This window comes from Megalops cyprinoides, chromosome 18 (genome assembly GCF_013368585.1).
Source record: "Megalops cyprinoides isolate fMegCyp1 chromosome 18, fMegCyp1.pri, whole genome shotgun sequence".
Lineage (NCBI taxonomy): Eukaryota > Metazoa > Chordata > Actinopteri > Elopiformes > Megalopidae > Megalops > Megalops cyprinoides.
The window spans coordinates 30619806-30634636 of record NC_050600.1 but is presented as its reverse complement, the minus strand read 5'-3'; the positions used below and the strand labels follow the sequence as shown (position 1 = coordinate 30634636).

At 44.5% G+C, this 14831-nt stretch overlaps 1 protein-coding gene across 1 annotated transcript in view; it reads left to right on the top strand.

The window, feature by feature from the left end:
• The window catches only part of fgfrl1a (fibroblast growth factor receptor like 1a), a 92938-nt gene extending 78354 nt beyond the window's left edge, over positions 1-14584 (top strand). Inside the window, exons 4-7 of the mRNA XM_036551494.1 lie at positions 1908-1994; positions 9429-9713; positions 11100-11453; positions 12210-14584. Of these exons, the coding sequence (XP_036407387.1) occupies positions 1908-1994; positions 9429-9713; positions 11100-11453; positions 12210-12625 (1142 nt within the window). The 3' untranslated portion in view covers positions 12626-14584. The remainder of the gene's footprint in view (positions 1-1907; positions 1995-9428; positions 9714-11099; positions 11454-12209) is intronic.
• The last annotated feature ends 247 nt before the right edge of the window (positions 14585-14831 follow it).

Genomic DNA, 14831 nt, shown 5'->3' with positions numbered 1-14831 from the left:
CTCCCCTCCAACAGATAGCTCCAATTCCCTGTCTTGCACCAGTGCATAAGTGCTGTTAAAATATAGACTCCAAAATGGACTGCGCACATTACAAATTTGTAGTTTAATTTTATGTACTGTGATACATCACCAACAACAACTGATTGAAATTGCGCATGTGAAATTGGCAATAATTTATATTGTAATGTAAGGCATGCATGTTTACATACATGGCAATGCCACATTCAGTTGTACCTTGTTGACTTTCTTACTAAGGGTGCCTTGATACTTGAAACGGGCATCTCTGGGCACCTGCCCCGCCCCTCTCAGCCCCGCCCTCCCCAGCCCACCCCTCTCAGACCCACTCCGCTCTGCCTTTCTTAGCCCCGCTCTCTCAGCCCCACGCTGTCCCACCCTGTGGGAGGGGGAGCAGAAGCACATGTGCAGGGGTTGCTCAGACAGCAGGGCATGGGAGATCTGTTTGGCCGCACAGCACTGGCTCACTTTCTGGGAGCTTTCACGCCACTGGGCCTCGTCCTCCACCACTCACCAGGTGGATGTGTGAACCACGGCCTTCTGGCAGGCCTGGCATTTCAAGGGGGCAGTGGGGGAGGAATAGAAAGCCACCCCGGGCGCTCTGCTTTCACGTGGGGGTGCTGCCTCTGTAAGCAGGGAAGGGGAGCAGACTTTTGCGGGACAGAGGCCTGGAATAAGACGAGCGCTGATTCCAGCAGAAGGGAGGCTGGGATTGGGGGGGTGGGGGGCAGTCATGAAGATCGCAGATCCCTGGGACGGGACAAGCCTCTTTACAGCACCCCTGCTCCACCAGAGAGCTGAAACCGCGGTGCCAGATCAAACACAAGCTGCCCTCTTCAAAGGGCCCGCCAGCTCCAAATCCCCCTCATCTGGCCCCTGCGTGAACGGGTAATGTTCTTTAACCTGAGATCTGTGTTCATTGTGTGAGCAGAGTGAACACATTTAAAGGTGTGGCATTGTATCCAGTATGTGAGTGTTAGAACCTGTACTCAGGATTTAGGAAACAGCAGGAGATAAAACAAGCTGTGAGTATTATGGATAATGTTGTTTCTATATACATCTGTGACTGGTTTGTTTTCAGTTTAAGAGAGGGAGGGAGCAATCTGCCCTGCACTTGGTTCCACACCAGCCAAAAACAGCACTGAGACTGTGCAGGAAGTCAGTGAGAACATTGCTGATGTGAAATGTTCTCTGGAATCTGTGCTGACATTATGCTTTCCCAGCTTTTCTGCAAGGCTTCTGGATCCTCACGTATTAAAAATGAAGTGCTGGCATAAGAAAATCATCAGTAGGTAGTGCACTGGTTAATTGCGTCATATATGAGTCAAAGCAATTTACTGATTAATGACTCGTGAGTCAAAGCAATGTACTAATGTCTCTCAAGTCAAAGCAATGCACGGGTTAATGACCCGCAAATTCTAGTTCTTGTGTGCAAGGGGGACTGCCCCTCTGAAGACACTGTGCATGTTGAACCGTTTTGGTGCAAAACATATAGTGGATCAGTTTGGCTCAGATTAGCCCCATAAATCAGGCAGTTTTTATGCTCGGGAGTCATGTGATATCCTCTATAACAGCTTCGCTGTCACAGGCCTGGCAGCCACATTCCCCCTGGTGCTCGCAGTGCTACCTGGGCTTTTGTCTACAGTTCCTAAAGGTGCTGCACTCTGTCACCCCTTGTCCCTAAGTGACACTAGGTAGTGCCCCCCTCTGTCTCTTTGTGTGACTCAATCTGACTCTGTGTTCATCCCTTGGATTCCCTCTCTGGTCCTCTGTCTGTGACTCTTAATTGTCCCTTGCTGTCTCTCTCTCAGACTCTCTTGCCACCTCTCTCTTCCTCTGACACTCTCTTGCTGTGACCCCTTTGCTCACTCTCTCTGACTCTCTCTTCCCAGATGACTCCAGCTCTGGGAGGAATGGTCCTGGGATGGGTGATGGAGGGGACGCGGAGTATGGCGTAGACGATCTCTCAGGGAAGCTAGGTAAGATGCTACAGTCATTGCAACCCCAGCCAAATTCAAGGGACAGGAAAGCAGTGCGCGGGCCACATGTATCAACAGTGCGTACGCACTAAAATCGTGCTGAGCACTTTTCTACACATAAAACGGTATTTATGAAAAGATACTTCCCGAGAAAACATGCGTACCTCTGCGCATGGTCTCGAGGTGGTGTACGCATAAAATTTGTAATTTGCAGATTGGCGACACCAAGTGGAACTAACAGTGATGCAAGTAAATGGGTCTTGTGTCAATCATTGATGAGTGTTATCGCGCCAGGTCCAGGCGCCAGGATAAAGTGACTGAGGGGGCAGTTAAAAATGGTGAGGGGGCAAATCTTTTTATATAGTAAAACAGTAGATTATCATCCTGCTATGCCTATATCTGCATTTTTTTCATCCTGCAGGTGGCAATATAGGGGCGTTTTGACTAGATGCGAACAATTCCCTACCTTACCTTTTCCATGTGTTTGTTCATCATGGCCATAATATGAAATAGGAGTATTTGCCATCAGTAAAGGAAGGACAGACTGCAAACAAGTAATGAACATAACAGGAACATTTCATTGGCTATAATTAAGAACATTCTGTAATGGTCGGGATTTTTGTTTTCCTTTGTCATGGAACTAGATGAACACTAATATATATAAAGGACGGCAAATGACTGAGGGCCCTCACACACCGGTCGGTGAGGGAGGATTTCCCTCAAGGCCCTCTTATCACCAGGGCTTAATAAGGGTCGAGATGAAGACCTCACTATTGGAAGCCTTTTTTTTAAGTGTTACTGTGTTTAATGTATTGTTCCCCATTAAGGGGCATGTTTTGCTGCCGTTTTTTGCAGCTTTTGGGGTGTGGCCTGTGATACATGTAGTTAATGATGAATATTTGGGTTTGGTACGAGAGGGTTTTCTTTGTTTTTCTTTTCAAGAATAGACACTAGATGCAAGTATTTAAAATAGCAACTTATAATGTCAATGGCCTAGCCAATCCTGTCAAGAGAAGTAAGATTTTGACCAAACTGAAACGAGATAATGTTGAGGTGGCGTTTTTGCAAGAAACCCATCTTTCAGATACAGAGCATGCTAAATTAAAAAGAATGGGCTTTAAGTATCAGTTTTCATCATCATATCCAAATGGCCGTAGGAGAGGGGTGGCAATATTAATTTCCAGTAAAACTTGTTTTGAGTCCCTATTTGAAAAGAAGGACACAGAAGGAAGATATGTATTTTTGAGAGGGAACTTAAACGGTTTGTTGATAACTTTACTGAATATATATGCTCCCCCTAATTCTGATTGGAGTTTTTTTAGACAAATATTTGATTTGATAATAGCAGAATCCCAAGGTGTTTTAATTTGTGGGGGGGATTTCAATATTAGATTAAGCCCTAAACTTGACTCTTCAAAAATACAGATAGTTCAGCCCAGTCACCTGAACAAGAGGATTAATTTAGCAATTAAGGATATTGGTTTAGTAGATGTATGGAGAGAATTGAATCCTTTAAAGAGAGATTATACATACTTTTCTAATCCACACTTGTTATACTCGAGGATTGATTACTTTTTAATCTTTGGTAAAGATTTACACAGGGTCAGAGATTGCAGCATAGGGATTATGGACCTTTCGGACCATAGCCCTGTATATTTAAAACTAAATCTCGAACAATACAGGAGAAATACCTTATGGAGATTAAACATCCATATATTGAATCATATGAAGGACCAAATTAAGAAGGATATTACTGAGTTTTTGGAACAGAATGACAATGGTGAAGTTACACCTCCGATATTGTGGGATGCATGTAAAGCAGTGCTGAGGGGTAAGATAATTGGATACAGTTCTCACCTAAAAAGAGCTAGGCTAAAAGAGCTAGATCAGCTGCAAGCAGAATTAAAACAGTTAGAACAAAAACATAAAGACACAAATGATGAGAAAATTAAAGAAGTACTTAAGAAGAAAAAGAATGAAATAGATGAGATCTATACAAGAGATATACAAAAAAAGTTAATATTTACAAAACAGAAGTATTACGTAGGAGGAGGGAAAGCCAGTAAATTGTTAGCTTATAGGCTGAAAAAGCAACAGGCGGAGAATTCAATCCATAAAATTAAGAACCTGATGACTAATTTAATGCACTATAAATTGGAAGAGATACAAAATAGTTTTGAATCATATTTTCAAAGATTATACTCTCAACCCTATGTTGATAGAGTAAAAATGGAAGAATTCTTTGGAAAAATTAACCTTCCTAAAATGACAGGTGAGCAAAGTAATCAACTTACAGTAGAAGTAACAGAGAAAGAAATTAGAGCAGCCATCACCCATCTCAAATCAGGTAAGGCCCCTGGCCCAGATGGGTTTCCTTCAGAATGGTATCGGGTGATGGGAGATTCATTGATCCCTGTGTTGCAGTCTACCTTTAATTGGGTCCTTAAAAGGAATATAATACCCCCCTCCTGGAGAGAAGCAGTAATATCGCTTATTCCAAAAGAGGGGAAGGATAAATCTGAATGCAGTAATTATAGACCGGTCAGTGTGTTAAACCAGGACTATAAGATTTTTACATATATACTTGCCAAGCGAATAGAAGGACTCTTGCCACAAATCATTAGCCTTGACCAGACGGGTTTTATTCGTCAAAGACAAACCCAAGATAACATCAGACGGACCCTACATGTAATAAGCCATATAACCGAACAGGATTTAGAAGCAGTATTGGTAGGGCTAGACGCAGAAAAAGCATTTGATTGTGTGAATTGGTCTTTTTTGTTTAGAGTCCTGGATGAGTTTGGTTTTCACAACTCCTTTATTAAGACAATACAAGCTCTATATGATAACCCAAGGGCTAGAATTAAAATAAATGGAGTAGTTTCAAACCCTTTTTCACTGGAACGTGGAACAAGGCAGGGCTGTCCAATTAGCCCCCTTTTATTTGCGATTTTTATTGAACCCCTGAGTCAGTGGATTATACAGAATAAAGACATTAAAGGAATATGTATGAAAGGAGGAGAACAAAAGATTTCCTTGTTTGCAGATGATATATTGATACAGTTATCCAGTCCAGAACAATCTCTTGTACAGTTGTTTTTACTTCTGGATCAATATGGATCTTTTTCTGGATATAAGTTGAATATTTCAAAAACACAGATTCTCAGCTTTAATTACAGTCCCTCCGAAAATGTGAAGAAAATGTATAATTTAAGTTGGGAAGCTGAATCCATGAGATATCTGGGGGTGAATATACCAAAGGACTTGTCAAAACTGTTCTCACTTAATGTTCTCCCCTGAATAATAAAATTAGGGAAGACATAAGGAGATGGGATTTAATACCATTTCTTAATTTCGGTTCTCGTATTGAATCTGTCAAAATGGTTATTCTGCCGAGATTATTGTATCTCTTTCAATCGCTTCCACTAGATATATCAGATCAACAGTTCAAGGAGTGGGATAAACTCATCTCGCGGTACATTTGGCAGGGGCGTCGACCAAGAATCAAATACCAGAGTTTACAGTTAGCAAAGAATAAGGGGGGGGTTGCGCTCCCGTGTTTAAAAGACTATTATATTGCAGCTCAACTGAGACCGTTAGTGTGCTGGTGCAATCCAGAATATAATGCCAGATGGAGGGAGTTAGAAGGGGCTATATCAGCAGAGTTCCCAATACAAGCGGCAATAGGGGATAAGGGGTTGATGAATAAGCTAACTGATCTGGGAAACACCTGGATTGCTTTACCAGTTAAGTTGTGGAATAGGATAATAGATAAAAATCATTTGAAAGAGGCGATAAAAGTTTTGAGATGGTGTGCATATGATCCAGATTTCATGCCCAAAAATTTGGATGCAAGATTTAAGGGTTGGAAAACTCATGGATTAACAGCATATTGTACTTTCTTGTGTAAAGGGTCAGTGAACAGTTTTCAAAATCTAAAGAGACAATTTGGGCTAAATAATGATGACTTCTATAGATTCCTACAGATTCGTCATTATATTGAGAAAATAAGGAAAGAGATCAAACAAGAGCAAGGGGATAATATTTTGTTAAAAGTTTTTATGGATGCATATGGTTCAGGCTCAGGCCAAAAAACCATCTCAAGACTCTATAGGGGATTACAAAAAATGAAAGATAGTCCGCTGCAAGTAAAACAGAAATGGGAGAGGGAAGGAAATCTAGTCCTAAATGAAGAAGATTGGGAACATTTATGTGAGATACAATGGAAAACCTCAAATTCAACACTATGGAGAGAGTTTTGTTGGAAAAACCTTATCAGATTTTTTATCACTCCAGCTCAAAAAAGACATCACACTAATTCATCTAAATGTTGGAGACAGTGTGGAAGCCTCGAGGCAAATCATTTTCACATATTCTGGTCTTGTTCAATATTGTTCCCTTTCTGGCAGGAGGTCTATAACATTCTGCAAAAAGTATTCCAGACAAACATTCCTTTTGAGTTTGTGACATTATATTTAGGAGTTATACCATCAGAAAATGTCTCCGTTAATGACAAATACTTATTTCAGATTTTGAGTGCTGCTTTTAGAAAAGCCATAACAAGGAAGTGGCTTAAACTAGAAAAACCAGCAGTGGATGAATGGTTTGATATAATTTATGACATTTTTAAGATGGAAAGAATTACTTTTGCTATAAGATTGCAGCGGGATCTATTTTTGAGAAGATGGGAAAAATGGATTAGATATGTTAAACAGGTTCGACCATCATTTGTTTAAGGTTTGGATTTATATCCATTCCCCACCCTTTTTATTTTATTTCCAGTCAACCCTTTTGTACCGGTGGTTTTGTTTTTAGAATCGCAGATATACACCCCAGTATTATTGTTCTATGGAGTTAAATTCTCAATTATGAATTTTATAAATGTAACCATGTAAAATCATAATAAAAAGAGAATTGCAAAAAAAAAAAAAAAGAAATAGGAGTATTTGGGGAAGATTTCCAGGTCACCACCTAAAATTGGTCTGGTGATAGGTTTAAAGAAATTCATTGATTTAACCATGCAGTAGCCTCTGAAAGGCTAAATAACAACAACACAAGACTACTGTTTCGAAATCAAATAATACATTTATTTCACAGCAGTGGTGAAGCCAGTATTAAAAGAGAGGCCAAAAAACAAATAAGCGCACACAGAACCAGTGTCTCCGCACCCGGTGCCACGAGGGGGCTTTGCCCCCTCTTGCGTATTTTCTGCCCCCTCCAGGTTACGTTTTATATACCCTATAGAAAAGTAGCACAAACAACAAAAATATTGGAAACGTTGGAATACTCGCTGGAAACGACACAGGGAAGTGAAGTTTCGTCAACGACAGAGAGGGAGAGAGAGAGGGCGAGAGAGCTGCATGGCATGAGCAGAAGGACAGACAAAACGATCTGATTATCTTTGTTTTTTTTACTTAACGACCCTGACATTGTTGCCTATTATTTTGTTGATTTTAGCAGTCATCTCTCAGTGATTAGAGTCGTTCATAAATTCTATTATTTTGCGTCTTGTAGACCTACGTTCCGTGTGCTTAGATTCCCTAAATGGTGTGAGGACACTCAGGTTTAAAATCCGACCACTTCTTTTTCACCTCCTCCACCGTACGCACCTCTGGTGAAACTGCATTCATAGCAGTCAGCACTTTGAGCCACTCCACATTTTTCCGTCGATTTGAAATGCCGCTAGTCTGGCCTCCAAAAAGGACATTTTTCTCCTCTCCACTTCATCAACCATCACCTCTATCTCTGTGTCCGAATAATTTCTTTTCTTACGTCCTGCCATTGATCCTCAGCATCAGTCTCTGAATTTCACTCAGATTTACCTGGGATCTTTAATATACTAATTCGACTAATTAAAGGCATGTCTCGGTCCACATAAGAACAATTGGAGAGGACGTTAAGCACATTCATGTGCACGTAATCTCACAATAATTTGATTTACGCTCAGATTTATGAAGACAATTAGGCGAACGTGGTGTTTGGTAACTCTGACGAAAACCTCCGTACACAAATCGTGGGATTGTGCGTACACACGGTCACAAAGATTGGTACATATGGACCAGCATGTTCTAAAAACAAGACAAAAAAGAAGCTAGTTTTAAGCAGTTGTCTCTGAGAGGAAGAGTAATTAATGATTATCCTAAAAGAAAAAGGACACGAGTCACACAGAACACAAATGCGGATGAGAGCAGCACAAGCAGAGCTCCTTATCAGGGGGGATCTGGGTTCTCAGTGATAGCCCAGGTGGCAGAGGATGGGTTAAATGTAGGGTCACCTTCCCCACCCCCCCTTAGTGGCCAGCTGGAGTGGTGTTTGCTTTGGTAATGCACTTTGACAGGCAGAAGGGCATGCTATTTCAGTGTAGTGCAGCAGGAGGGCTCGGCCTCTGAAGCGCCTGGCCTTCCTCTCGACCCGCAAAGCACGTGGCCCCCATCCCTGCTGAATGCCACCGAAGGTTTGGGCTGATCAAAGGCTGCCCGCTGCTTTTATTTTAGCACCACTGAGCTCTCACTCCCACTGGGGGTGGCGTCTCTGTGGGACAGTGAGCATCGCCACCATGCAGTGTGTGTGTACTGCCCCTCTCATGCTCTCCAGGAAGCGAATCAGCGTTTGACTTTCACATGCTGGATGGATTTGTGCCATATTCACAAAACAGGCATTTATGGCAAAATAAAAAATATAATGAATGTGTTTGAAACGTGTCAAAACAAGGTACATATGCGCTCTATATATATATATATATATATACACACACACACAGTATATATTACCATTTTAGCCATCAGTCTGGCCAGATCTTCCTCTGGCACTTAAAGGTCTCTGGCAATGGCAACGGTGTAATTGAGAGGTCTCCTACCCATGTTATTGCAGAGGAGCATCAATAATAGAAGGTCTGAGACAACTTGCTCTTTGGCTCACAAGCAAAACTAGCTCTCTATAATTAAGTATAATCATTTAGATATTTTGGAACTGATACATTTTTATGTATTAATCTAGGTTTCCAGTATTGCCATATTTTGCGCATTGTTCTTTACTCTGTGAGAGATTATCCCTGACAGGTAGCTGGCCTTAATCGTTGTTGATACCGGCACTAATATGTCTCAGTATAAATTCTTGAAACATTGCAGTTCTAGGAAATCAGCAGAATCCTGTGAGAGCACTGTGTTTTTTAATTAATTGCTTCACTATTTATTAAATTAGACATGCTTTATAACAGCACATTCATGCTTTCACAATTCTCCCCCAGTTATATAGACGAGTATGATCAAGACTCCCAGATTGCCACCTTTATGATCGGGATGAAAGTGTTTGATTTTAAGGCTGCTGTGTATTGCATTTGACCTACTTACAGTCAGGCAATACTGTTGGACAGGTGTAAGAGCCCCCCATCCCCCCACCCCCCAAATTATCGGATTCTCCTTCTGCCCCCCGCAGTGCGCCCACGTTTCACCCAGCCTGCCAAGATGCGGAAACGTGTGATCGCGCGCCCTGTGGGCAGCTCGATCCGGCTGAAGTGCACGGCCAGTGGGAACCCGCGGCCCGACATTGTGTGGCTGAAGGATAGCAGGCCGCTCACCCCGCAGGAGGTGGGTGAGGGCCGCAAGAACAAGTGGACCCTGAGCCTGAAGAACCTGACGCCCGAGCACAGTGGCAAGTACACCTGCCGCGTGTCCAACCGTGCTGGTGAGATCAACGCCACCTACAAAGTGGAAGTCATACGTGAGTAGGGAATGGCTTTTTGGGGGGGGGGCATGGCTCTCTGGACCGTATCTGTGTGTGTCTGTGTTGTGGTTGTGTTTGTATGTGTTTGTGTCTGTCTGCTGTGTGTTGGAATTTGGCAATGTGTGCACATGGGTCTGCGCTTGCCTCCCTGTGTGTGTCTGTGTCAGCTTCTTTCAGGAGGGAGAAAGAAGTTTAAATGCAGCTGCTTCAGAATCACCCGTACTCCAGATTCTCCTGCTCATCATGAAAATACCCACTGTCCAAGTCAGTGCATTGCAGCTTTTGAAACACGTGCGACAGTGCTGGCTGAATCATTCATTTAGCGAGGGCGCATTTTGGAGGGAGCTGGAATGGGGTGCTGTGGGGGGGTTCAGGGGGTTGGGGGGGTTGGTGGGGGGATGACTCCGCTCTGAGGCGAGATCTTCATCCACTCCACAGGCCCATCTGCTTCCCATCAGTGCACAGCTGTGAGCCGACTTGGTGAACACGTGTTCACGCTAATAGATGGGAAGTGTATTAGGCCACATCCCACTGTCAGACAGGGGTGCATCCTTCTGTCCGCCAGAACCCAGGCGGGCGGTGGGAGATAATGCCGTTGGACTCGAGTACTCACGCACATGTGCAGAAGCCTCAGATAGCTCCCTTCCTTCCGCCTTCAGGGAGCGAGATCTTTGCAGCAGCAGAGGAACAGTTTGTCTGTGACAGACACTAACCTGCTCTTGAGGAACAAGCGCTCAGGGTGATTCTATTTGAAAGCATATGCTGTTGCTTTTTCTGAATCTTTGTGAGGCCTAAGCTCTGACTAAAATCTTATTCCAGTCTGTGTTCATTCCAGTCTGTGTTCTTTTTGGAAAAATGTATTTAAGCCACCAGTTAGATACTTTGAGTAGTAACTGTTAGGCATGTATAGCCTTTGATTCTGTTCAACTCATCCACTCATAAGCCAACTGCAGACATCACCACTTACCTTGAACAGCTAATATATGCTTAATTGTGCATTCTTTTGTAAGCAATCAAATTCTTTGCTGTCTTTGCACTTCGAAAACAAAAAAAGAAGAGATAATGTATTGAGTGAAAAAGCATGGCATTGGTCCTTGATTTGGTTTTATGGATCACATTTTGAAGTTGTTGCATCATTTAAAGTTTAATTGGTCATATACATTTCAATTGGTCATCGCTCAAGAGTCTGAGTACATGCAGTTCTACACCACCCACCTGGTCAGTAGTGCCCCTGCCTATCAAATCAACTAACCAATCACAGTAGTTCAACAACAGCACCCTCTGCAGCGCTGACACACATTACAGTAGGTTTGGAGCTAGTGTGAGAGTGAAGCTGGGGTAAATGTGCTCATTGGTAAAGCTCTCTGCTCGGTGTTGTTGCAGAGCGGACAAACTCCAAGCCCATCCTGACTGGCACCCACCCAGTGAACACTACAGTGGACTATGGCGGCACCACGTCCTTCCAGTGCAAGGTGCGGAGTGATGTCAAGCCCGTCATCCAGTGGCTGAAGCGTGTGGAGCCGGGAGACGAGAGCAAGTACAACTCCACCATTGAGGTGGGCGACCACCGCTTTGTGGTGCTGCCCACGGGTGAAGTGTGGTCCCGGCCCGACGGCTCCTACCTCAACAAGCTGCTCATCACTCGCGCCAAGGCGGAAGACGCCGGCATGTACATCTGCCTGGGAGCCAACACCATGGGCTACAGCTTCCGAAGCGCGTTCCTCACAGTGCTGCCAGGTAGGCCTTTCCTCCAGTCTCCAGCTACACCCCTGGCACCACCCCCAGGTAGGGCAGGGTCCCCCGCCTGCATCACATGTGCAAAAAAGAGCTGTGTCTCTCTCACAGATTTGACAAGCAGGCCTGATTCTTACAGAGGTAGCTTGTTTCTTGGAGGGGGGCTAGCCTGTGCATTTAGTAGGTTAACCTGTGCATTTGTTGCAGAGGTGAGTGGATGGGTTTGCGTCACTATAATGCGCATTCAGAGATTGGGTTAGCATGCACTGTAATGCACAATCAGGGAGTGGGTTAGCCTGCGCTATCATACACAGTCAGGGAGTGGGTTAGCCTGCACTATAATACACAATCAGGGAGTGGGTTAGCCTGCACCGTAACGCACAGTCAGGGAGTAGGTTAGTCTGCACCGTAACACACAGTCAGGGAGTGGGTTAGCCTGCACTATAATACACAGTCAGGGAGTGGGTTAACCTGCACTATAATGCACAGTCAGGGAGTGGGTTAACCTGCACTATAATACACAGTCAGGGAGTGGGTTAGCCTGCGCTATAATACACAGTCAGGGAGTGGGTTAACCTGCGCTATAATGCAGTCAGTGGATGGGTATATTTTCTGCTGTGGAAAACCTTCAGTCTGTTATAATGTAGGAGCCCTCTTCTGCTAAACCCAGTCACTTTGTATTGTATGTGTACTGTCCTTTAGTCGTTTTCCTTTGATGAACTATAGCTGACCCTCTCCCTCCCTCCCTCTGTCCCTCAGACCCCAAGCCGCCCAGCACACCTGTGCTCACCCCGACCTCCAGCAGCCTCCCTTGGCCCGTGATCATTGGAATCCCCGCAGGTGTGGTCTTCATCCTTGGCACGGTGCTGCTGTGGTTGTGCCAGTCTAAGAAGCAGTGCTCCCCACCGACAGTGGTGTCCGCCCAGGCTGTGCCACCTGCTCACCGCCAGCCACCCCGCGAACGCACCCTCCCACCCCCTGGGCAGGACAAAGACTGCATGGGCTCTATCAGCTATGAGGACTACCTGGCTCAGCAGCAGCTCCTGCTCAGCCAGGGTGGCTCCACCCTTGCACCCAAAATGTACCCCAAGCTCTACACAGACATCCACACTCACACCCACTCGCATGTGGACGGCAAGGTCCACCAGCACCAGCACATCCATTACCAGTGTTAGCCCCAGGCCCTGGCTGCCTGCCCACCCCCTCTGACCCCATCCCATCCTCCTTCAAAGCCCCACCCTCTGTACCCCTGCCCTGCCCCACACGCATCCCTCCCCCAAAAGCCAGGTATCTCAGACACCAGCCTGTTGCTGCCATGACCCCAGTTCCATATCCCATCATGCGAGGCGAGGACAACTGATCATTTCAGGGAAGGCAGTCCTCTGTGTGAGAGAGAGAGACTGGGGGACACAGTGAAGGGAAATTGTTTTACCTGTGTGTGTGTTACCCTGGCAGCTGTGTGCCTTACCCTGGCGGCTGGGGAGCGTTACCTGTGTGCATCACCCTGATGGCTGGGGAGTGTTACCTGTGTGCGTTACCCTGGCAGCTGCCTGGATCGGTCCTGCTTTGCCTTCTAGTGTCTCTCTGTAGCTCAGTGTCAATCGTAATCTCCCTCCATGTGGAACGGACCAAAAGGAGAACCTGGAGCTGATGTGCGTTTCACCCATGGTGCAGCTGACCTTCATCTGGGGCCAGATGATTATATTGCTGTATTAACTGGGTTTAGGCCTTCACTGCCATGGGATGAAGAAGAATGGCTGGGCATGTACACATCTCCCACACTTCACGGCCAGTTGGTGAACGAGTTTGTGAACACAGTGAAAGTGAGAAGAGGATGGCTGAGCTGCGCACATGCTCGCCGCCATAAGCTTCCAGTTGCTCTGCCCTTACAGGGTCACGTGATTTTGGAAGGAACCATCAGAAACGGACCCCATTTTACTGGGTTGCATTTCACAGCAAATGAACTTGAAAATGCTACTTCTGAATTATGGCATTTTCAGCTCCATTTGTAGCTCAGAAAAGGCATCTGATTGAAACAGGGAAGGCCTTTGTGAGGGTCATGGTACTGCCACTATCTGCTGCAAATCCCTGTTTTGCACTTATTTGCTTCAAGTTATATTTACATGGATGTGCACGTGGGCGGGGTTAAAGGGGCCTCTGCATCACCCAATCACGACTCATTTTGCCTCCTGCCAAACTCTGGTGTGGACTGCTTCACGTCCCTGTCTTCCTTTCGCACCCACCTTTGGTGGATCTTGAGGGGGCTTTGATCGGAATATCCCCAAGGGCTTGATTCGCTCTTGTTTTCTCAGGTGGCCCCTTCTGCTTCTCTGTGTGTTTGTTCTACTCACCCTGTTTGTTCATGTGTTTTTTGGAAATGTTTATGGAAACCCTGACCACTATCAATGCCAGTTGGAATACTACGAGGTTTGCCTTCGACTGCCAGAGTGTTGCCATCCTGCTGGTGGCTTTGGGAGGTTTGGCAAAGAAAGTAAAGGGAGCTTGCTCCAAAGCCGACACCTGGGACTGCCATTGCGAGGAGTTGGGAGGTTGGCTAAGGAGTGATCGGTGTGACAGGCAGGAAGTGTCAAAGACTGAGAGCCTATCAAAGCTTAGCCTGCCTCTGTTTTAATGTCTGGACTCTCGATGTGTCAATGCTGAATGGACTGCCAAGTTTAAGATCCGCTATCTCGGATCCGCACTTATCCTGAGTGGTCTGATTTAAATAGCATTAGCAGAAGATATTCTAAAAATGTTCAAGTGTTCCTTACAACTGCGTTTCACTATTCATGGAGGAGTACAGGACCATGGTAATGCCTATGAGGACTAGAGTCAAATTTAACCACAAAATATAAAGCTTTAGTAATTCTATATAGATTTTAAATAGAAGTCATGTATATTTAATTTATTTTGGTAAGCAAAAAATAATGTATAATATTTTCATCAAATCAGGCATTTTTCAGAACCTATTTTGATCCAAAATACAAACTGTTGATGTGATTTTGTTCCTATGGATGCCATGTAAGCTATGTAGTATATATCAAGTACATTGCCATTCTTATATTTGTATCCGCTGTTTGAAAATACAAAAAAAAAATGTTACCAGCAATCTTTGTATTGACAATCTTGTACAGTCTGCCCTCTTTTTAAGTTGGAAATGTTATTGAAAGTTTATTCATTTGGAGACATTTTAATCATTTTATCATTATTAAAAGGAGAGAAAAATCCTTGGGGTCATGGCTTGGTCAGATCATAGCAATCTCCACCTCTGTGTTAGTACTGTCCTTGAACACAAACTGTAGCCATTATTGCTTCTTATTGCTTTTCAGACATTATCAAGACCACTGAACACAGAGTTTAGACATTGAGGCTTTGGACATT